This window comes from Apaloderma vittatum, unplaced genomic scaffold (genome assembly GCF_000703405.1).
Source record: "Apaloderma vittatum isolate BGI_N311 unplaced genomic scaffold, ASM70340v1 scaffold12209, whole genome shotgun sequence".
Taxonomy (NCBI): domain Eukaryota; kingdom Metazoa; phylum Chordata; class Aves; order Trogoniformes; family Trogonidae; genus Apaloderma; species Apaloderma vittatum.
This window is the reverse complement of record NW_009733595.1, coordinates 87,094-112,161: the sequence shown is the minus strand read 5'-3', so window position 1 is coordinate 112,161 and position 25,068 is coordinate 87,094. Positions and strand designations below refer to the sequence as shown.

Sequence of the window (25,068 nt, the reverse complement as noted above, 5' to 3'; positions counted from 1 at the left end):
TGTTTAAGAAATATCTTAATAATACTTTTATTTTTTCTTTTTAGAACTGAAGAAAAGTCATCATGGGAGCATTTTTAGACAAGCCAAAGATGGAGAAGTATAATGCCCAGGGGCAAGGAAACGGGCTTCGTTATGGTCTGAGTAGTATGCAAGGCTGGCGAGTTGAGATGGAGGACGCACATACGGCTGTGATTGGTTTGCCAAATGGACTTGATGGATGGTCATTCTTCGCTGTATATGACGGGCATGCTGGATCACAGGTTGCCAAGTACTGCTGTGAGCATTTATTAGATCACATCACAAGCAACCAGGATTTTAAGGGGCCAGATGGGCCACCATCTGTGGAAAGTGTAAAGAGCGGCATCAGAACAGGTTTTCTGCAAATTGATGAACACATGAGAGTCATCTCTGAGAAGAAACACGGTGCAGACAGAAGTGGGTCAACAGCTGTGGGTGTCATGATCTCTCCCCAACATACATACTTCATCAACTGTGGAGACTCAAGAGGTTTGCTTTGTAGAAACAGGAAGGTTCACTTCTTTACACAGGATCACAAACCAAGTAATCCACTGGAGAAGGAGCGTATACAGAACGCAGGTGGCTCTGTAATGATTCAGCGTGTGAATGGCTCTCTTGCTGTTTCAAGGGCACTTGGGGACTTTGATTACAAATGTGTCCATGGGAAAGGTCCTACAGAACAGCTAGTCTCACCTGAGCCTGAAGTGTATAGATGATCAGTTCATCATTCTGGCTTGTGATGGTATCTGGGATGTTATGGGAAATGAAGAGCTGTGTGACTTTGTAAGATCCAGACTTGAAGTCACTGATGACCTTGAGAAAGTTTGCAATGAGATAGTTGACACCTGCTTGTACAAGGTAGCCAGACTTAAGAGAAGGTTTACTGTGTTTTCACTATTAGAAGTTTATGAACAAGTTAAGAATAAGTTTTGATTCCAGTCTATAAACATTCAGTGGTTTGTGTTAACGTGACTTTACCATGATTCCCACAGAAATGGTGATAGAGGAGAATGAACACCCAGCAGAAACAGTGTGACTTTCTGGGTGGTTTTGGTTAATGAAGAGTTTAAAATCATGTACAGATACGTTATGATCACTGGGAAACTAGAGGCTGGTGGGAATTTATGGACAAGCCAAGGACAAAAACGGGCCTTTTCTCTTTCACCACGTATTTTGCAAAACTTAAACTCTTAAGACTTAATCAGGCTAGAGAATATTCTTTCCCTTCCTAATCTTCCCTTCCTAATCTTCCCTTCCTTTCTTGGGCATATGTAGGAACATTACAGTTGTAATTACACCAAGATAAATGCAGAATGAATGAACTTTGACTTCATATTTAGCAGTTTTAAAATTTCTTTTTGACTATTATAAAGGTTTGACTTCTGAAGTTAGTTTTTATTCTGGTTTAATTACTGTATTTCTTATTCAGTGTTGTGTGATACGGCTCTGAAACTAGCTCAAGTAGAAGATGAGATTGTTTTGTTTAACAAAACTGCCTAATTCTAAGAATAATTTACACTTTGTGTTACTAAGTTGCAAGATGGTGCAGTTACAGAAGAGATTTGAAGTATTGAGTTTCATAGCTTGACACCTAGTTTTCCAAAGGCAAGCTGTAAGTAATAATGTAAAAAAGCCAACATCTTTGATACTAAAGAGACAAGACAGCATCTCTGCCTTTTCCACATTACTATCATTGTTTCCTATTTGGAAGAATGTAATTTGTTTCCAGCACTTTGCCAGATTGATAATGTTTTTGGTTTTGTTTTTTTTTTTTTTTACCATTTTTGTCTGGTAATCCTGAAAATACACGAGGGAAGGGGCAGTGGCTTGTGCATACTGTGAACTTGCAGTGGTCAACTGTCAGCATCTCCTCATGCACCCATATACTCTTGTTTTAAACACTGGCTTGTTTCTGATCCGATCTTGCTGACTTGAGTGGATTTAATTGGTCTTATAAGTTAAGCGTATGGATACATGTCTGTAGACCAGAGCACAGAGATGTTGAAAGTAAACCAAACAGCTACTTTTCATAAGCAGAATCTGTTTGTATTTTAATGTATTCAAATATTAGGGTTCTGTTTAGTTGGAGTTTTAAATGTTTTCGCTTCAAAGAATGCTTTTGTAAAGGCCTGGACCAGTTCCTGCTGGTCTTTTAACAGCTTCTCTCACTTGCAACTTTTCTTGCTTTGAAAAAAAAAAAGGAAGGGGGGAGAAAAAATCCCCAGCAACTAATAGCTGTGGTTTTAAGTGGAAGCACTGTCTCAGTTCAGCACCTTCCTAGTGCTTTCAAGCATTGATGATTTTGTTTACCCATCTAATATTCAGCTGTTTTCCCAAAATGATTGTGTAGTACTTAAACTATAATTGAACACAACTTCATAATTACACATCACTCATTAGAAATGTCAGTTTTAGAAGACAATGGGCTGTCTGTAACTGGCTCCATGTCATCGTCAGACCATAAAAGAGAAAAGAACAAAGTGACTTAAAAGTGATACTGAATGAACGGGCAGACTTCTGGAATTCTGTGAGGGGGTGGGGGGAAAGTAAGACTGAAGATAATATTAATCCATAATAGTTAAAAGTTGTGTTTTAATGCTATGTTTTGTGATTATTTTTGTGCCTGTGTGTAAAATGCTTTGATGTGTGTTTAGTGTGGTGTGTATACATTCTCAAATAATTTTTTCTTTTCCACCAGGGAAGTCGAGACAACATGAGTGTGATATTGATCTGTTTTCCGAATGCACCAAAGGTATCGCCAGAGGCGGTGAAAAGAGAGGCAGAGTTGGACAAGTACCTGGAAAGCAGAGTAGAAGGTGGATCATTTAAAAAAAAATAAGTAACTTTGTTTCTAAACAGACCCCTCTGGCCCCCTTCCCCCTCCAGCAACTAAGCTCTTTAACACATACAGGCTTTTTAATAAACCTTCAAGTGCCATTAGCCATCTAGGGTACATCTCTGAAAAAGGCACTCATACAGTCCTGCTGTATGTCCTGAAAAATTCTGCTATGAATGTGCAGCAGCCTGGCAGAAAAAAAATTCATTTCCTCCCAGCGTTCTTCATGAGCCCGTTGGCAATGTGAGCTTCTGACCAGTAAATCCTGATTCCTGGTGTGTGGAGTTAAATAAAATAATCAGAATATCTTGCAAAGTGTCTGTGAAGATGGTAATTTGAGTGCCATTTTTTCCATAGAGTTATGTACAAATTAGTTAGCCATAATATTTTATTATCCAGTTATGGTTACAGCTTGATTACTGTCATCTTTAAGACACCTGCTAACATATTGACTTACTTGAAAGAACGTCAGGAATTTGTCAAAGCTAATGTTTAAGCATTCATGATGAACAAAAGCTGGGAGCTCGTCTTACTTGGATAGTAACTTCAAAATTTTGCTTTACATTTGTATTTTGAGAATCCTTACACTTTAAACTGAAACTGTTAGTCTTTGGCATTTTGGGTCACCTTGCTAAAAGTTACGTTTGAAACCAATTTGATTTACAAGTTTTCTTGTGAAAACTGGATTTACAGTGCCTTTTGTTATTTAAAAACAACCACAACTTGGATTTTTGTTTCTGAAACATAAGACACGCTGTATGCATTATTTGCATAGGTTAAGTCTATTTTTGAAGTGGACTCCTCTAGATCTATATGTTACAGATCTAGTTATGTGTATGTACTCCCAAGAATCCTTAACATCACACAGGGAGCTCCTTGCACAGTTCTTTGTGACTATAGTATCAGTGATTAGTAAGTTAGATGAATATATTCTGTGCTTTTTTTTCCCCCTCCTTGACTTGGATTAAGATAACACTGTGCAGCTTCAGAAATTTCAGAGAACTTACCTACACAGGAGTTCTGGGTTCACACAAATGAATGTGCAATTTTAAAGCACTTACTGCCTGTGTGTAGGTGCTCCTTCAGAAAGTATCACCTTTTTCTAAGGCCTCATTCGCAAGGTCTTGGCAAACTACATCTGCTCTGCCCCTGAACATTTCTGTGTTTGAATGTAACACTTGCCTAATAAGAGGAGTTGGTGCACAGTAAGCAACAGTGTGAATCTTTTTGACAGCGTAGCAGGAATATCCGAGCACATGGTAACAGTGGGTGAGCCAAGTGTCAGGTGACTTTCTCCACTTCAAAGCAGTGAGCAGTTTTGCACCAGGCATTTGAAGAGCTTACTGTGCATGCCTGCACACAGAATTGGTGAGGAACAAGTACACTGTAAACTCACACGTTAATTTACAGCATGCTGGCTCTCCTAATTTGGGCAAGTATTACCTTTGTATCTTAAATATTTTTTCTGAGTTCAGATAAACCCATGAATTAGAACATGAAAGTGTTCAAGTGACGGCTGTATCTTCAGCTGGCCTCGTTGTACCCCAGGAATATTACAGTGAGGAAAACTGGCACTTTGGTACAGAGACTTCATTTTGTAAATGAAGAACTTAAACACTGGAACGGTGTGTGGTTATGGTACGTACAGTGAATTTGGCTGCCAGTACTTTGTGTTTACACAAATAAAAAATTTCAGGAGTGAGCGAAGTGTGATACTTGCATAGAGGCGGAGAGATTCTGTATGTGTAGTTATCAAGCACTTTAACACTAATTTAATGGGATGATGTCTCAACAACTCGAGGAAATGTTTTGTACATCCCCTCAGGAGTCTTTGCTTCTTTTTTAGAGTCTGCTGTTGCACAAAGATAGTATTTAAATTAATGAAGAAGTGGTAAACACTACTTAACCCAGCAGTGATTTGTGTGCAGAATTTGGCCTTTTAGGCCTTGCTCATGAAGGAATTTGAGAGGCAGAACTTCAAGAACAGGAATCAATTAACTTTGTTGCATTTAACTTAATTCTCGTGCAGTTAAATTATTTCCTAGTGTAAATGGATGATGTAGGAGTATCTGATAGTAAGGCAGAACTGCTGCAGCATCTGATTCTTTGAACACTACAGTGAATAATCCTGCTCTTATCATAGGATACTTTAAGAATGGCAGTGCTTAACTTTAAAAACCTAATCATCAGCTAAAGGAACTAGAAAATGTAAAGAGTGCTTTTTAAATGGCCTTACTGATCTGTGATATCAATTTAAAGTTAAAACTCATTAAAGTGGAGACTTGGTATTTATTTTTACTCACTTCAGTACTTCGTGTAGTCCAGCGAGTAATGAGATGTGATGCTTACTAATGTGGATTTTTTTTCTGATTGTACTTTTATTTCCTCATCCTAGAATATATCTTTATACTGTTAAGAAGTAGTGCAGATTTAAAGACTGAATAGAGCTTAGTGCTGATGGTCATCTTGAATAAGGAGAGGCAATTCAGATTAAAAAAATCCCTTAGGTTTCTACTTCCATGCCAGCTAGGACTCTCCTTTTACTAATTTTCATGTGTTTGTCATCCAGATTCATACCTATAATAAATAATAATGTAAGAAGCGGCAAGTGTGGAGAAGCATCTTTGTGCCATTACTTGCAATAAATCAGTGTTAGTCCTAAAATGTCACGTGAACTTCATGGCAGAAGTAATCAGTCATTCCAAAATGTCTTGCTGTTATTTGCACTAATATGTGTTACTGATGTGTTGACTCTAAAAAGAAACTTGTCTAAACTTTTTTTTTCTGTTCTCAGTTTTTTACATAAAAACATTCCATAATAGATAATCCTTGCAATATTTACACCTTTATAGAGAAAATTACTTTAAGTCAGCTGCTGTATGTTCCTTCCCATATTTTCACAAAATCGAAGCTCTGGCTTTTTCTTAAACTTTGTGTGGAATTCCCATTCAGAATATGAAAAAGCAGATATGTTTTGAATCCTTTACTTCAGGGTTGTAAGTACACTTCTTCCAGTACATTATGCCATGAAAATGTGTAGAAAGATTAAAGGTAAATTAAACTTTGGGGGGAGGGTTGCAAGATGTATTGAAAGAAGATAATTCCAATAAATTAAACAGCTAGCAGACCGACTCCATTTGTTGTGTCTTCAGTGTTCATTCAGTCTGTATCTATAGTTTTATCAAAAATATAAATGTATTCATTTAGTGGAGACTGTATATTAAATGTACTGCAGTTACAGGTTGTGAAACTGTGTAGTATAGGTAAACTATAAATTTCTTATTTTTGTACAGCAGAACTTTAGCACTAGCACAATGTAGAATATACTAGATGTTCAAAATTGCACAATAAAGGAACTTGGCAAACCAAATCCGAGATCTTGGCTTCTTATTCAGATTTAAGAGTGTTAGATTATTTATTTACGAAATACTAGGTGGTAAAATTAATTTTGGCTATAGATTTTGAGGAAATGGGAAGTTTTTCGAGGTTTCCATGGTGTGTGGTATCGTATATTTAAAATGTAGGTTTTGAAGTAAACAGCTTAAAGCTTTGTGTTGCAGAGTTGGACACTGGTTGAGGGCCAGAAAGTGTTTCTACTCTACCTTGCAAATAATTTACACAGCCTGACTGCAAAATAGAGCTGATGCTTTCTGTAAACACACACAGACCTGAAAAACTATTACATGCACAAAAAGTAATTCACAATTGTTTTTAATTTTTTAACTGGAAAGGACTAGGTATGTGTTGGTTTTAATATCTGTTAATGTGCCTCTTCTCACTAATTAAATTATAAAACGGATCCTTGGTGTGCTCTTCTGGAATTACCATTTAGGGCAAAACCAGAATGCTTCAGAAGTGGTACCGATGAATTCCAACTACTCTTCAAGCTGTGTAAATGAAGAATAGTGTGCGTGTGCATATGTGCATATATGTGTATGGACATATGTACGTATCATTGTATGTGTGGTGCAGTATTCACTTGAAGATCAACAGCATTGTGTCTTAATAACTCACGTATAATTTTAAGAGCTCATGTTTACAGAGAGACCGATGAGATGCATTTAAAAAACGTGCTTGTTCTTCAAATTTCATAAAATCCATACTTAAAGAGTGGCTCTTCAAGGCTGATATGGTCTGAAATCTCTTTAAGTTCAAATAAAATTGTGTGCTTATCACTCGGGTGAAAAAAAACAGGCCTAAGAATAAAGAATTAATTTCTTAGCTGATGTGACTGTGGCTACAGTACAGATTCTCTTCACCCAGAAGTTGGAGTGGATCAGCTTTAAATCACTGCCCAATATTCACATATTCCTTAAGTCAGTTGAGAATGGAACTGTCTCTTAGATGTGATGTCCCTGGCTTTTAGTTTGTGTGTAAGAGTTCTTAAAATTTACATGTTGCTGTAAAACAAGGAGGTACCAGTATTAGGTAATAAACATACAGCCATGGGATTTATTTTTACTATGTCTAACCTTTTGTTTCTTGAAAATATTATGCTTTCTGTGATAGCTATAATCTTTTATCTTCTATTGCAGTGATAAAGGTGGTGTTAATATTTGCATTGTGCCCAGGGCATTTTGTTGGGAAGATAGTACATCTTCTGTTATATGTAGCGTATCGCAGGAAAGCCATTGAAGAATTTTTCCCCACTTTTATTAGGTAGCTGTGTATTTCTAAAACCAGTGTGCATGTTAAGTTAGCTGTGTATCTGTGTCAAATCTGTTACGGGTTCTTTCTCTTACGGAACCAAAGTTAACAATAACCGTGTTGAATATGGTCTGTCATCTTTTTTTAATATATATTAACAGAAGTTAAGCTGCCTTTTTATAAAACTGAGTGTTTCAATCTTTTTAAGTTAAATTTGGACTGCACTTACAAAAAAAGTACTTCTGATTCCCAGAGATCATAAAGAAGCAGGGTGAAGGAGTCCCAGACTTAGTCCACGTGATGCGTACGTTAGCAACTGAGAGCATCCCAAACCTCCCGCCGGGGGGTGAATTGGCAAGCAAGTGAGTTCACATCAGTGTAAATGTGGTTTTTGATTTAAGTCGAAACTTAACTTTAAGGCCACTCTTAAAAGTGGTGGGTGGGAAGAAGGGTACAGGACAAAAGGTGATGAGCTGTTCTGCAATTTTTATTACACAGTTGTTCTAAATGAAAAGACAAGTATAAGAATAGAGTTAAACATGAATCGCTGCTCAAATTAAATGTCAAACTTTTGGGAAGGACTGCAGGTTTTTTAAGGGTGGCCTGAGTGTGTTTGTTTTTCGTAATTAACTGGGTTTTCTGGGTGGGAGGTTACATTTGAAGATGCAAAAAATAATGCACTGACTGAGTTGGGTAGTTACTTGTACGTGTAGCTTTACCCTTTGACGAGAAGTGATACGCGTTATGATGTTGTGCTTGGCAGCTTTCTTTTCTTGTCTGTAGCTAAGGCAATGTTTTAATTGCTTAAAAGTTTGCTTTTATATCTCTCTGCTTGTGACAAATCTGAAAACTCTAGGTAGCAGTCCATCAAAAAAGAAAAGTAGGTAGTTATGCTTAAAGCCTTACATAGGCTGGCTTTGTCCTTGAAGAGTTAAACGTTGATGCTCTTTGGCTTCTCAGTTTGATGTTCAATCTTTTAAGGAAGCACCAAACCAAGTGGGTTTTGCTTCAAAAGTTTGTTCCTGAACCTGTGCTGTGTTAAAATGGATTGGGCACATATGGTACAGACTATATTTTTAACCCTTGCGAGTATGAATTTTTTATTGTTACACCAAAACATGAAGACTAGGTGTGTAATTGAATGAAGAACTGAACTGTAAAGATGACTGCTACAAAACAAAATTGTTCCTACGTGAGCTGCTTGACTAGGAAAGGAAGCGATGGCGATTTTATACATAGTAGCAACATCTGTGTGGGATGTGTTGCTCCAGTCTTGAAGTATTGATGAGTCATTTACTCATGAAATACGGCATACAGATTGATTTTTCTGGGGCTCCTTTGGCTAGCAATAGCATCACGGTTGTTGAGGAAGTGAAGTGACTGTGTGTCTTGGTATGGATTTAATTGGATGTCAGTGTAACTCAAAGCACTGCTGCCAATTTGGAAGGAGAAGAATGCTTTTCAAGGAACCCGCCTTTATTTAGAATCAAAGATAACTCTTTTGAAAGATAAGGGAAACTTCCCAGTTCATCCAGTGCAGTGTACTTTGTGTGTAACTGCTGATTTTATTACTTTAAATTCAGCCTCTTTCATGCCCTATAATAAATGACTAGATTCATGTTTATACTGCTGCATGGTAGTTTCTAACTTTTCAATATTACAGGATGATTTTAAAGCCTATCATCTGCTTTTTTTCATCCAAAGCTTTATGATTGCTCTTCATGCACTCATGAGCAGTTAAAAAGTTGCTCTTTGAAGTTTTGTTTCGCAGTTGTAATCTGCTACTTTATAATACTTGTTCTGCAGAAGGGGATCTGAAAGAAAGTTGCTTTTAAAGTCCAATCTGTAATTCCTCTCTTTTCCTCCCTGCTTTCCTTCCTGCTCCCCCTCCAAAGTTGTCTCCTTAAATGCTGGATAAAGCAAAGGCTTCCTCTTCCTTCAGCCTCAGTGGGGCTTTACTGAGTATCAGTTTTCAAGAAAAACTTTTCAGCCTGTGTGTAAAAAAAAAAAAAAAAAAAACCAAACAAAAATACCACAACAACAAAAAACCACAACTCAAACAAAAAAAACCCTGAAACGCACCAAACAAAAAACAACAAAACAATCCGTGTTGCTCATTTACATGTTATTTGCAATTTTTCAATTAATATTTTAGCAATGTATTTTCTATCAATATTAGCTGAGATTCTCAGAGATCATTGACAAGCTTTCAGCTGTTGAGATGCTTGAATTTTTTTTTTATTTTACTGGATGAAATGCAATCTAAAGATACGATACATAAAATTGTGAACAGCAGCATTATTTTTTTTTGAGAAAAGTTGCAGGAAACATTGGGCATATTGTAAAAGATGATTGCTTCAGAAATAATCTTTCCAAGTTTGCATATGGAAAGTACATTTCAGAATGCAATGCAAACAAAAATGTACTTCAGAAAGTGCCGTAATACACGAGGTACTACTGCAGTGTTCATCACATACACAAACGGCCAGGGCTTCCAACAGCCATCAGGTTTCCTCACGCGCTTTTCAGCGTCAAGAGACGTAGCACCAAGCAGCATCACAGCCTCTTCTGAATGTTGTGTTGTTCTTCTGAGCTCTGAGTGATTTCAGCCTTGTTTTTCTTGAAGGTCTTAAGGATGCATTAGCTGTATGCAGTGTTTAATGACACATAGTGAGAACTTGCAGTAAACTTAGATCTGTGAACTTAAAACCTTTTAAAGCTTGCATTTTGAATTAAAATTGTACTTAGGGGCTTTGACCTGAATAAAAAAAGACACGACCTTAACATCTTGTGGGTTTTGTTTTTGGTCTAGACGGAGTGTGATTGAAGCCGTTTATAACAGACTGAACCCCTACAGGAATGATGATACTGTAAGTATCCTTTCTCTTACATTACCTTTCTCCCCGACTCTAATTATTTTAGCTGTTTTGTAAAGAAATACATTGCTAATTCTTCTTAAAAGACCTCTTCCCCTAAAGAAGCAGTAGCAGTGCGGTGCTCTTTGGGTTATGCTTTGTAATTCTTTTCAGTTGCTTTCCACTGATCATAGTCTAGGTTTGTCCTGTGGAATTTCATTCTTTGAATCCTACCTGGTTTTCCAAATGCTTTCCTACCACATGGTGCAAAAAATCCTGTATTTGATTTTTTTCCCCACTCTGGGAAGAGACATTTTTCCCCAAATGCTGGGAAGAAAAGACTATACTTGTAGGTTAAACAGATTTATAACTACCAGCTTTAAGGATATATATATATATATATGGATGCTTAAGCACTTTTATTCTTAAGTGTAGAGCATCTTACAGCAGGCATTTAGGTTCTTATATGTCTGCGATGAGAGTGACATGAATCCACTATCAGTGAGAAAAAAACAACCACCAAAAAACTCTTAAAATACAAACAGTGATCCCAATTGCGGTTAGATCCCTGGAAACAACATTATGTCACCAAAAGTGCTGTCCTTCATAAAGTAATTAAACTGATCCTTCACCTGTTGGCCAAAATGATTTCCATGCTTAGCTAATGAAATGCATTGAGACATAAAGAACTGTGCGTTGGCCATACAACTGGGTGCTAGTTTATTTGGTGTTGTATTTTCATTGTAAAAGTTCCTAAATAGTGGCTGAAAAAGGGATGCTTTACCTTCAGAATACATTCTGTAGCGTGTTCCTGCTCTACAAATGTACAGCACACAAACTTCTTTGTTTTCTGGTGGTGGCAACTTGAATACAGAAATGTGCATACCGAATAGTTGGCATGCAGCTCCTGCATTTTTACTGACTACTGCTTTTATTCTTCATCCTTGCACTTGAAACAAACACAACCATTTTGGTCTTTCATGTAATTGCTCTCCTTTGCTGCTTCTGGTCTTGAAGAAGAAGCTGGAGGCGGTACTTTTGCAAAGGGTAATTTTAGTGATTTGGTGGTTTTCGTGGGTTGGTGTGTTGTTGGGGTTTTTTTACTACACCTCCGTGCCAACTGTTCTTCTCTATGGTTTGTAATGAATTCTGTGTGCGAGTTTGAATGAAGGGTGCAGAACTTTAGTGCTAAGAAATTGTAGTATGTGGCATTGCAAGAGACTTAATTAGCCTCTCTTCACTTGAAGGAATCAGGCAGTGCTTTTAAAGTGGTATTTCTACCTCTTGCAGTAATGATAGGGAAGCGTAGCTGTGGAAGCACCGCCGTACACTGTCGTTAAAGCCCATCAGGGCCCTTAATTACTGAGGGAAGGTAGCAGGTAATGCTGAAACGACCAACAACTGCTGCGCAGAAGCAGTTTGCTCTGATGCCTGTGCTACTGACGTAACTCGTGCTTCAGCTCCCAAGCTCTGCTCCCACTTAGTTGTGGTGTTAACCTGTGCACCCAGCTGATGAGGCAGTTAGAGACAGCTGAACTAGAATAATCAAGGCAAGGGGAAAAGAAGCAGACATTGACACAGCAGCATTTAAAACCACTGGAACTGAATATTTGATTTTTACTAGGATTTTTATTTTTTGTTCTTAACTGATAGCAGGGATTGGTTAAACATTTTACAGGTGTGTGGTGCTTATACAAAGCCCGCTGTTGCCAGTGGGCTTAAGTGGACCAAATTTTAGGGTTACTTGGGTATGGGATGCATGATTTTAATACCATGTAGTTGTAATACCATGTAGTGTGCCCATACAGTTATAATTTAGAGCATGGTATGTCTCTGCTTCCATATTTTTGTCTTACACGCACTTTCTTCTTCTTGTGGTGTTATTACCATCCAAAATTAGGGTTTCCTGCAGTTACCCAAACTACACTTCTCTAACTTAAAATTGTAAGTGTTAAAATTGATCTGAATTATAACAGGGTGTCAGTTGATGACTGTATCTTCCTGTGCAGTGGGGGAGCACTGAAAACAAAAGATAGCAGCCATAATAAAATGGTACAAGGTAATAACAATGATAATAAAATAAAAATAATACAAGATAACAATGGTACAAGGCACTTTCTGCTCTTCTAAGTTGCCTGTGTAGAATGTGTATCCATTCTGTATTACTTGTAATTACTCTGGGAATCCTTTTGAATAATATTCCTCTGATATTTTGTGAATTGATAAGGCTAGTATAAAACAGTCAGATTTTGAAACACCTTGGTGTTAATGCTTCATTAATTAAGAATATATGGTTTTTTAGATACTTCTTAAATGCTATCTCTGAAACGAGAGAGGAAAGAGACTCCTGAAATCATTTAAGTCTTCACCCTTTTCAGTCTGGATTATCCAGAAATTGCTGTAACTGTGGGCACTCCAGACTTTAAAGGGTTCTTTCTTTTTTCTTTAAGGATTCTGCCTCAACTGATGATATGTGGTAAAACCGCTCATCTAGCTGTGGAGTTCACGTTTCATCCTTCAAATGAAAGTGCAGCCCAACCTCAGTGACCCTTCTTAACATCCATCTTCAACCTTTAATTAAAGAAGGGAATGCGATGTGTTGGTGAAAGTGACTACAGCAGTACGACGTCTAGCCCGGGAACTGATCCTTTTTTGTAAAACAGACTTCTGTAAACGTGATTTCGAACCATAATTCATGTTGTAAATCAGACTCCAGCAATTTATGTTGTATGATTTTTTGTTTTTGTAAAGTGCAATTGTCTTTGTACAAAATGCTCATATTTAATTATGAACTGCTTTAAATCACTATAAAGGTTAGATGAAATGTTTGGCTTGTGTGATGCAACAATATATATCCCTTTAAATTCATGTTGTGGTTTTGGATTGCGAGGAGCAGCAGCCTAGCCAGCGAGATGCTCAGGAGGTGCACAAAACTGTAAAGATAACTTCTTGGTTTATATGAGAGCTGAACTTGTGGGCAGCTTACCAGAAATCACAGTGTGTGAATTTGCTTGGCAATGGAAAAATAATTAAGAGTAGCTGTACATTCTTCAACAAACATATATAGTTTTCTTGGACACACTTCTGCTCTCACATTGAGTTCAAGGGAGTTTTGATTTTGACTTCGGTGGGAGTTAAATCATGCCCTGTTGATAGTATCATGTTCATATGCATACAAACCTTGGGATTAGAATACCTTGATTCTTTGCACCTCTTTTTTTTCATTAACCCTTACCTGAAACTACTAATCACTGAGCACGAACAGGCAGCTTTCTACATACAGTAGGAGTCTGCGGCATTTTTACAATCCTGAATGGCTGGGTCTGCTGCTGTTCCAAGTAAAATACCTTGAATTCCATTTTATCAATAAAGTTTGATTTAACAAACAAGAAATTTATCCATAAATGTGTAATTCCTTTTTTCCTGCCTTTTAAAATGTCAGTGCCATTGTAAATGATATTTTACTTGTGGAAGAATATTTTTATTAATTGGTAGCTCATTTTTAAAATGGGAAGGATTTTGATTATTGCCCAAGACATAGCCATATGCTAGAGGATGATGTGGGATTAATCCGTTACCCTATTTTTTACAAGTGTGGGTTTTTTCAGGCTTTTTGATGTTGTGTTTGGGTTTTTTTCTCCCCACTGAAGATGTGCATTGGTTTGAATTTGCCTACTGTTTGATAAAAATACATTTGTCCAAGCCTGACAATCTTTAACATTTTATGGTGTGTGTTTTTAATTGACCCACTTACTTAGACTGAGCGACTAGTGGTTAAACAGTACTTGTGATTTGAGATACAGCATGTTGACAATATTTAACTGTTCGTTGTTTAAAATTCTAATTTAAAATTTTATAGGTCAATAAACTAATTTGATTTAAGCTTAGCTTTCTCCCATTGAGCATACAAAAATTAAGTTTTCAAGTCAGTCGTGTTTGCAAAACTGCTGTTTTATGCACCTTGTATTGTCTTTTTGGTTGAGAATATTGTATTTAATGTGTAGTTTATTCATTTTGTAGGCAGATTCCCCGAAAGGAAAATCAGTAAAACAAGTAGATTGTAACATTTACTGCAGTTAAACAGAATCAGAACTTGGTGTATAATTACTTTTTGATAGGAAAATGTAGTACAATGCATTTTGCTATATTTGTCTTTCCCTAACTTTGAAATATACATATTTGTATATATAGCCTTAAAACTAATGCAGAGTTAGGGAACACTGAACAGTGAAAAAGTAACTTATAGTGTCTTGGAACTAAGTATAGTATATACCAGCAAACTTTTCTTTTATCCCTCTTGTCTATGTGGGGTGCTTAAGCGTAATTTCGTTGTATTCAGTTTGTAATCTGTTCAAGCATGAATGAAGAAAACATAAGCACTATTTGTATTTATAAATTTATAGCAATTTTTGCTTAAAGAACCAGTTCCTTACCTACCTATGAATAAATGCTTAAAATGTCTAATTTTGTTGTAGAGTGCAAAACTATAATAATGTTAAGTTATAGCTTCACAGCCACCTAATTAACAAGCATATATAATAATACATGGCGTATTAGTGCAAAAAGCTAAACTTAATCTAGGACTGGGCAGGTAAAGTTCTGTCCTTTTTCATAGAGACTAAAGGTTTGGAAACAGCAAAACCTTGAACTGGACTGTGGAACCTTTGAGTTTTAAACTTTAAAAATCGGAAGCAAAACTGTGGTGTGAAAAGCCATACTTCAAACCATGATTGCATAAACTGTCTCAGTGACGGATGATGTATCCGAAGCCTCTTCTTACGAGGTCTCCTAAAGGTTAGAAAAAATAATCCTGCTGTTGCTGCAGGCGATGGAACTAGGTTTGGGGGTAGTGGAAGAAAGCCCGTTTCAGGCCTTTCTCTCTCCCACCTGTGTTCTGCATTTTGGTGAGGTCAGAGCACTGAACCTATTACGTATGCATAAACACTGCCATTTTAGATACAGATTTTGATTACAAAATATACAAATTAAGCATATAAAACATCCTAGAAAAGAGGCAAGCTGTACTTTTCACTGCTCTGAAAAGAAAAAGGCACTTTTGCACCTTTGTGCATCTCCTTCTTGCACCAGAAACTTTTTTTTAAATGCTAAAAAAACATTAGCACCTCAGGGGCAAGGCAGCAATTTTTATTATTTTTTTTTTGAAGTGTTATGTGCTATTTATTTCCCTCTTGCAAAAAGATTCCTGTGTGACAAAAATGAAAACTGTGTGATGTTAAAAGATGTATTTTTAAACACATGTTCAAATAGGATGGTCCCAATTTGCTTGTTTTTAAAAGGAAATTACATTTGTAAAGCTACTTTGCTTCGTATGCCATGCAACTTTGTTTTCCTTCTGCGTTTGACGGCTTCACTGGCTTCGGTTTCTGTGAGTTTTGTTGTAGTCAGATTAAATGTTTCACTGATCGTTCTGGGAGAATACCTGTACTGCTTTATAGACAACTGTCGCAAATAGTTCTCACTAATTCAGCATTGAAATAAGTTCAAGACAGAGGCTTCTAAAATGTGTTTTAAGACCAATGTTGGATTAACTAAATGCAAGCAGTTGGATTAACTTGCACAAAGTAGGATCCTAGGTTTGCAAAGCTTGGAGAACCTGTTGTATCCACAGATTCCCTGGTACCCGTGGTGAGGCAGAAATCTGCCGGTCCGGGCGCAGGTTCCGAAGCCGGGGCCATTCCGCCAGCTTGCCCTTAATGGGACAGGGAGCAGCGCCACAAAGACCTCGATGCGCAGCCGTCGTTCGTTTCAATATTCCTGCAGAAGTCAGTTGGAGAGGAAATCTCACCTGCTTGTCAGGACGCTGAATTGCAGTAATCCTGGGTTGTGTCATCCTAGCAGAGGTGCCTGGTGAACGTTAAGTGGCAGATGAGCAACGGCAGTGCTTGCCGTGATCGGTCATGCAGGTGCCAGAGCTGATCATTGCAACAAGTATTTCATTAAATTGTTCCTTGCAAACCTAGTACTGTCTCAACTGTATAGGCTAAAATCTTGAGCCGTTTTGCTCAGATTAGGAAGTGTAAAAAGGTGATTTAACAAAAAACAAGGAACAGTTTTCAGTTGATTCCCTGATAAGAATCCTGTCTTAACGTGATACGGTGGGATAGGAGAGACTGCTGATTGCAATTTGCTTTTTAGCAATTTTTTAAACTGAGGATATGGTTCCATGATCAACTTAAATCAAGACTAAGCTGTTGCTGTAGGTTAGCCCCTCCTGCCCTTTTTGTGCTGGCACTCGTGCCTGTGTGGCTGTGCAGTTAGGAGAAAGACAAAAAAAATCTGTGCTCTTTAGCTAGGTAGATTGCTAATCCAGCTGTGGGTCAGTCATACTAGGGCAAGCAGCAGAGTGGGGAGAGAGCAAAGGACTGGTTGCATCACCCCTTCTGCTGCTGCTCAGGAAACCACACCTTAAACGTGGGTAAATGCCCTGCGTAGGGAGTATCGAAGCCTCTACAGGTCTTCTCCACTTTTTACTCAAGACAAAACATGTTGCTTTGGTAAATGTTCTTTTTCTTACAACTGGAATTGCAAGACTTTAGTTTTAATGTCATCTTGTGTACGAGTTCTGTGCTGACAAACTAATTTTCTGTTCTCTCCAGATGTATGTAGCTCAGTCCTGTGGGACAGACAGCATGGCTGCCCCAATTAGCTTAATGACATGGTTTTTACAGTTCACCTTCCTTCAATGTACGTAGGGTTTCATCATGCTGAGATGTGCACCTTCATCTCTACCTCCACCTTCCTGAATTGCTTTTATGCGCAAATGACCCAGTATATTTAAATTTCTTGATATTTAAACCTGGCCGTGTCTGAAACTGGCTAGCCTTTAGTAAAATGTTACCCTTTTCCTCATCGTTTGGCAAATACACTGTTTTAATGCAAGCTTGATGTACCTCGCATAGGCTCAGAAACAGCAAAACTGTAGAACTATAGAGCTGTACCTGACATTTTTCTGTAGAAAATGGAATTGTTGCTGTGTGCCAGGCTTCATGAGGTGTGAAAATAATGTCTCCTAGATCATAGTATATGTAGCTCCTTGTTCCTTCTGCTACGTGTGTCCAAGATGATCATAACCTGAGCGTAAAGTCTCTGCTTGGCTGGTCAGCATTTTTAACTCTCTTAAGTGGTAAAAAGAGGCTCCATACGTGAATTTCTAGGGTGCTCTCATGCATAAAATTATTGATTGTGGCTGCAAGCTGCAAAAATGGAGCAAAATTTAAAAGCGACAATCTGGGGCTGAGTACTTCTGCCTGTGAAATGCCGATCAGAGAATCGGATCTTTGGGGGAGTTCTGTCCTGGCGATCTCTTTGGGGCGCTTGCAGCTCTGCTGGTCTCTGCAGACCCAGGCGTGCACCTTCTGAAACACCCCGTGGCCTTATTTTGCTTCGTAGCTTTGCTTTGAAAACGAAAAAATCACCAGGGCCGTGGCATTTGGTCACAGAAGTTCAGGAAGTATTCTTGTGGACCACTAAATGTTTTCAAGTAGAAAAAAAAGAATATACAATGTGCTGAAAGCTGAGTTTACGTTATCTCCTACTGAAAACTTATTCGCAGAAAAATTATAAATCTTTCTGCTATTTACTTAGCTATGGATACTTTTTTCCCTGTACTTAAATTTCCTGATTGTGCCAGAGTTGTTGACCTATCATGACCTAGACTCTGTGTGTATTCCTTGCTTTATCTATGTTTTAATTTGATGTTCTTTTTGAGTAGCAGTAAAACACTTCCTTCCTCCACTGTGTAGACACTGTTCTGTAGTCTTGGCTTTGAAGTTGAGAGAACAGGACTGATAACGGCATCCTAGGAACGGGGTTTGGAGGAAAATGTTTGTTTTAAATACAACAAACCCCCTAACCTTTGTGACTACAAAATTTGGGAAAAGTGGGCTTAACTTTTAAAATGCCTTTTACAGAAAGAATGAAATAGTTCTCTTCTGAAGGTGGTAAAACCTCAGCAGAGGTGGGATGATAGGTCAGATTTTTAGAGTGTATATTGGTTTGTGCCTAGCCAGATTTTTATGCTTAATTTGCACTGGTTCCTGCTCAAATGCTTTTAAAAGTATGACTAGGTGTCTACTTTTTTCCTTTTTTTTTTCTTTCCCCCCCCCAAAAAAGAAAAATAAACCCAATGGCCCTTACCACTGTGTAACTAGCCATTTATTTTCGAGGGTGAGTGCTGCGTCAGATAGTAACATTTTCCTTTAAGAGCACTATGTCTGCGCTTCTCACTCAATAGCATTGAGCCAAAGCTGAAATCCATTTTTGCTTCCACTCAGTGTGGCTCTGAAGAGCTGGTGAGAGCGTGGGATTTTTCACAAGGCAGGACTCTCCATATGCACTGTGAGTAAGCATCCAGAGTTTGAAGGAGGTGCCATTGTCATTTCTTTTGAGAAATATCTTTGAGAAGAAAAATGAAAGCATTGAGTCTGGCGGGCTGTAGAACGTTACATACTTTTAATTCTGTCAATGCCTGTAGGCTGAGATCCAGAGTAACTTGTGTTACTGAATTCAGCCCAGTCTGAGCAATAGAAGTAGTGAGTAGCTGATTGCATTTTCGCTGCTGGGATTTCAAGCTGGAGCACAGTATTTTTGCCCAGACTACAGGAGAAAATTAAGACAGTCTTGGGAAAATCAGACACATACTTTATATTCTGCTGACGTTGATGGACTTCCGCTCACAATGTATGAAGTTTGCATGTGGTGTTGGAGCCTTAACTGTCCCGCTTTTCTAGGAATGAAAATGTAATCTTTATTCAGTTTTGGTTTTGAAAAAGCTTTTTCAAAGCCATGAAGGTGGTAACATTAAAGCAAAATGTTAGATTAAGTGGAGATAGCAATTTCATAATTCTTTAAACAAGTCAGCCAGCATTTTTGAACACATCAGAAGGGCTCAATTTTTTTTTGTCTTTGATGTAATGCTTTTAGCTGTAAAGAATTTATTTAAATTCTTTATTTAAATTCCTTTTTATTTAAAAAGGGTGAAACCCAAAATGAGTTACTTGGGATGGAAAAATAATGAGACCCTAAAAATCTAGGAATAAATGTGCTAAATTTACATAGCTTTATTTCCATGTCCAGTGATGGACCTACTGAATGGATCTTTGTCAGCGTTTTTAGGGGAACTTTTTACTTATGCTGACTGTTTGATGCTAGACCGGCATGTCTGCTGCAATTTAAAATTTCCAGACTCCTCAGTTGGAAACTGGGCATTGCAGAGCAGAGCCCTCAGTCCGTGAGGTGCGGCCGTCCCTGTTCCCACGCGTTCTGCGGGTCGGTGCCGGGCGACCGTTTGATGCGGGAAGTTGGGATTTCCCAGCATTCGTCTTACTGTGTGATTCATGGTTACCTTGAGTACCAACAGTTAATTTGTATTTATTAACCAGATCTTTCTCTTTGGTGCCAGGAAGCTAGTTTTCGGAGTAAGTGCTGAATTGTGCAGACGTTTTTGGCAAATGCTACTCAGAAAACTAATTCACTAGCGACAAAGAGTTAATAGGGAACAAAAGCCTCGACTCTCCTAACCAGGGAATACTGGAAGTTTGAAAATGGTGAGGTTCGATTTGTGGAACTGGCTGCTTTATAAACCTTGCAGAGATTTTGGGTTTTAGCATCTGTCTTGTTACTAAGACCACATAACAAACATGCTGAATTAGAGAGTTTTCACCTGTCTTCTCACAGAATTGACTCCACGTCGTGTCATAAGAGTCTCGTTTGTAGTGAACATGCTGTGCCTGTCTTTTTAGAAAAGTCATGACCTCTTTATATCTATTTTGTGGAAAGTGTAAGTTTTTTCATTGATGACCTGTATAAATGTGTGTTACTAATGGAGAGATTTAAGCTTGAAAAGCATGTTTGCAGATTACACAGCTTCGTTATGGAATTTATAAATTTAACAGAGTAATATACAAGAGCATAACTATTTTCCTTAAGTAGAATGTATAACAATATATAATAAATTATTCTCCACTTAGTTCACCCACTATTTACAGTTTTACACAATTCAAACTGTGTGTTTACAGAAAGTTCAATAAATGTATATTTTGTACTATGTACAGATTCCTGGTCCCAAAGAATATGTGTGAACTTAGTTTCTAACTTAACTTTTGAGATTGTACTTTTTTTTTTCCTTTTTTTTTTTGTTTTGGAATCAGTTGAAGAAACTGCATTATGCCGTTCGATGGTGGAGGCTTGCATTGGACTAAATAGGAATTCGAAATATTTCTAATCTACAAAAGTGATTCCACTAAATAAAACAGGCAATTACATCGTGTATGTGTATTTGAGTGATATGCTCTAAACTGTTTTCACAGCTCGTTTATTGTCACTAATTTACAAATTTATCAGGCCTCCTTCAGCTTTCTGATTCAAGCTAGTTATATTAAAATGGACTGTTGAGTGCTTACTTTGACCTTTTTTGAGTTACAGTAATAAAAATCCCACTTTTCTCTGTTTTTACGCTTACGAAGATAAAGCAGCATTTGCTTGGCTCCAGCCACGGTGTTCCCTAGAGGCCAGGAGAACTGGGAGCAAAATATATTTGTATCTTCTGCCCTGATTCGGTATTGTAAAGTACAGGATAGGCTTTTGGACTGTATTTTCTAAGAATTTAAGGATGCTAAAGGCTAAAATAAATCTTTACTCCATATTTTTTTAGGCTGTATGATATGGAGGGAAAATGAGCCTACGTGTTACGGGGTTATACTTCTCTTCCCTAGAAACCTTTATAGACAGAGAGCTGGTAGGATTCTGACAAATTAAACCAGGATTGGGCACAGGAGGGTATTCTGCTATGACCTGGAGCAAACTTGTCTTTTCGAAAGGCTCAGCCTCATCAAGGATTAAAAATCAGAATGACTGAGTTGTCCAGCAAAATGCGGGAATATTGTTTATGGATTAAAAAAAAAAAGAAATTACTACAATGTGATTGACTATTAGCATTAGTTTACATTAACAGAGCAAATATATCGCTTTGTTTTTAAAAAGAATGTTTTTTCCCATCTAATTGAAAATTTACGTTTTAGTGTGTTTTTTCCTCAAAGCTAAAGAATTATATACTTCTGAATAGCATTGCTGGTTAATTTAAATGTTGGGGTTTTTTAATCTTGACGTGTAATAATAAGTTTGAATGTCATCACAGCTGTTCAGACAGAAATGTTAAGCTGACTTAAGGCATTCGTTGTGACTGAATTTAATCAGACTGTATTTATATAAGCAAAGTTCAAAAAGGTAGAACCCTGAAGCCTAGTTAAATCATTTAACTGATTGCAATTTTAGCTTCCAGCATTTAAGAGTGTAAGAGTTTATTCTCGTGATGTTCTGAAGGCATGAAGGTGAGTTTGGCAGAGTAGCAAGAAGAATTGTTTACAATCACAGATAGAAGTAACTAAGACAATTACCCCTGCAAATACAGAGGAGTTGATGTGTGGCTCTCATTTGTGAAGCTTGCAGGGCTGGAGGTTCATCAATATAACGAGAATTCATATATTGATTAAGTTAATTTGTGCTTACCAATTTTAGCGCAAACTTTCCAATGTGTTTACTAAAGGCCAGAAAGCTTAAATTTTTCTGCAAGCTTTCAAAGATCCAACTTATGGGCCGCAGCAGTGAGAGAGATTTATTTTCTTTTTCCAGTTAGGTTTCTTCTGGTGCTCATCATCTACTTTAGGAAAATACTTGGTAGCCTGTTTCTTAATCCTACTGAACAGGACTGAAAACTTTACTGTGACCTGCCACTTAGACAGGTCTTTGAATTAAAAGTTTGCTGGATAGACGTTCAAACCAGTGAGTTTATTTGTACAGTAGAGCAGATACAAAGCGTATGCGATTAGCAATATGTGTTCTCTTATCTTTACCTCTACTGCCTGGCAGCAGAAGTGTCTGTGACACTGTCTGGTGTCCTGCTCTTCTCTTCAGGAAGCATCATCTTCCCCAAGCTGCGTCATGGCTCTTCCCCTTTATTCTGACCTTGCACGTCACAGTTTGCTGCTGGCTCATCAGTACCAACTCTAACTTGGTGAGAACAGTCACCGTCATCTGAAACCTGAATCCTGTCCCATAAACTATAAGAAGGAACAGGATAAAACAGCTATGTGTAATTTACTTCAACACAATAATTCAAGGTATGTTACAAACTTTTTTTTTTTAAAAAAAAAAAACATTTAAGGAAAATAAATACCTTTTCTATTCTGTTTATAATATAACCTATACCTAAGATCTGGGCAGTAGGAATAGGATGACTGTCCTCCAGGTCTTTTGTAGCTCTACTTTTTTTCACTACATTTCCTACTTATCCAAATTATTCTTTCCAAAAGGCTAGAAGCCTTTCCAAGTATTCATTTAGAAGAGTAATTTATTGGTTTTGTAGTCCTCCCCCTTGTGATGGATGTAGTGGGAATCTGTTACCTGAAGAGTATGAAGTGACACAATCAACTTAAATCAGTCTTAATCCTAATGTTTTACTTAATACTACAAGTATCCCAAAGTGTACACTTCAGAATTTTATTTTTTCTGTTGTTGAGATGTTTTGTTTATTTGAGGGATTTTAATGCTCATCTTCCGCTATCTTAGAAGACTGTATACAACTGGAATAGGAAATAAGTGAGGTCTCCCTCCATTTGGTGGTTGTTGGCTCCCGGTTGTGAACTGGAGACTGGCACGATATCAGAAATCAGTTTCAGGGCAGGGGAAAAAAAAAAACCACAAAAAAATCAGAAGGCTGATTTCAGAAGACATTTACTGAAAATACTAGCAATTAAATGTACAGAATGAATTTAGTACTGTAAGTATTTAATTACAGAAGTGTATTAGCTTAATGCTTTTACACTCCTAAAACTTATGGGACTTTCAATATCAAAACTTTATTGTTCTATTAGGAATCATGAATAAGTGGCCAGTCTAATAGGGCTGACTCTTGCCCCAGTTTCAGACGTTAAGCTGAGGGCGAGGGTCTCACTTTACCTGTGTCTGAAAACCAAGGTGTGAACATAAGTTCAGTGCTAGAAGAAAGCTGCCCGGGGCCATGGCCCAGCTTTTGTTAGCTAAAAGGTAGTACAAAGCCTTCATATTAGGTTTTGATAAGGGCCCTGCACTCACCGTATCACCTGGTTTCTGGGTAGGCTGTAACCTTTAGTCTAATTTTTATATTGCCTATGTATACAAATCAGTTGGGTCCTGTTCTGCGGTTGGTCCTTGCTTTGCACACAGTAAAGCAAATTCCTTCTGCCACCTCTCACATACACCAGATCCCTTTGAATTTTCCTCCTTAACCATCTCCTCTTGGCCTGAAGCTGCCAGACAATTCTGTAAAAAGTCTGCAAACCCTCTAGATATTCTTGGGGTCCCTCTTGCATCTTCTGTGCACGTTTTGTGTGTTGTATTAGGAGTAGCTCGTGCTTGCTTTGTACACCACCTGGTCTAACGGGGTTTGAAGCTCTTGGGTGTGCTGCTAAAAAGCTAAACTTTTTCCACCATCTCTACACGCAGCTAATTCTCAGTATATCCATTTCCACGGGGAAGGCCCCACGTTGGCAGAGCCCTGCAGCACACGCTGAACATTCAGTCCCCGCTGAAGCCAGTGAGCTTCTCGCATGCTTAAAAATAAGCCCGTTCATATGGTTTTGTGGTGCTGAAGCTGCAGTTCATTTCCTCTGCCGTTGCTATGGGTTTTTCTGAAAGAAGAAAGAGAAACAAAGGAAGATACAACAGTACAGTCTACATTAACTTCGGCAAAGAACTTTTTTTATTTTTTTCACTTCAGTATTGCTTGACTTCAGAAGGTTTTTGCACCATTGCCTGGAAAATATGTTTAGTCTACTGAACTGGGGCTGGTGTATCATGGAAGAAGTTTTTCCTAATATCCAATCTAAAACTTCCCTGGCACAACTTGAGGCCATTTTATCTTGTCCTACCACTTGTTACTTGGGAGAAGAGACTGACCCCCACCTCGCTACAACCTCCTTTCAGGTAGCTGTAGAGCGTGAAGGTTTCCCTTCAGCCTCCTTCTCTGCGGCTGAACTTTTCTGCAGCAGTTCCCTCAGCTGCTCCTCATAAGACTTGTTCTCCAGGCCCTTCCCCAGCTTCATTGCCCTTCTCTGGACACGCTCCAGCACCTCGGTGTCTTTCTTGCAACAAGGGGCCCAAAACTAAACAGGTGGGAGCCTCTGTCTCTGGAGACATTCAAAACCTGCCTGGACGTGTTCCTGTGTGATCTACTTTAGGGGATCCTGCTCTGGCAGGGGAGTTGGACTACATAACCTTCAGAGGTCTCTTTGAACCGCGACCATTCTGTGATTCTGTGTGGCCTCACCAGTGCCAAGTATAGGGGGACAGTCACCTCCGTACTCCTGCTGGCCATGCTATTTCTGATACAGTTCCTTTATCTTTGTCAGTTTGAAAATGCTTTTATTTAAGTATCTTTTTTATATAAGTATCTTCTGTGCTTTAAGCGAATTCAATGTATGTCCCTGAACCAAGAACATTACTAGTTCTGTTCCTGTGAGGATGATGGAAACAGCTATCAGCAGCAGTCTCTCCCGAGTAGTAACATAGTAAGAGTCCTTCTATATCTGCCACTTCTTTGTTACCCAAATCGCGCTCAATGGTTCTCTCTTGTGTTTGAATGCTCAGCTCACCAGGAGAAAACCCGTTGGTTCTCCTGGGTTGGTTATAGCTTACTCTGTCTAAGCAGAACAGCTT

At 38.1% G+C, this 25,068-nt stretch overlaps 1 protein-coding gene across 1 annotated transcript; it reads left to right on the top strand.

Annotated features, from left to right (window-relative positions):
- Positions 1 to 49: 49 nt before the first annotated feature.
- PPM1A (protein phosphatase, Mg2+/Mn2+ dependent, 1A) lies at positions 50 to 13,630 on the top strand. Its single transcript, XM_009875961.1, is given in 6 exon segments — positions 50 to 727; positions 729 to 876; positions 2,717 to 2,834; positions 7,755 to 7,863; positions 10,314 to 10,371; positions 12,807 to 13,630. Coding segments are annotated over 6 exon segments (1,128 nt in total). The 5' UTR covers positions 50 to 62; the 3' UTR covers positions 12,837 to 13,630.
- The last annotated feature ends 11,438 nt before the right edge of the window (positions 13,631 to 25,068 follow it).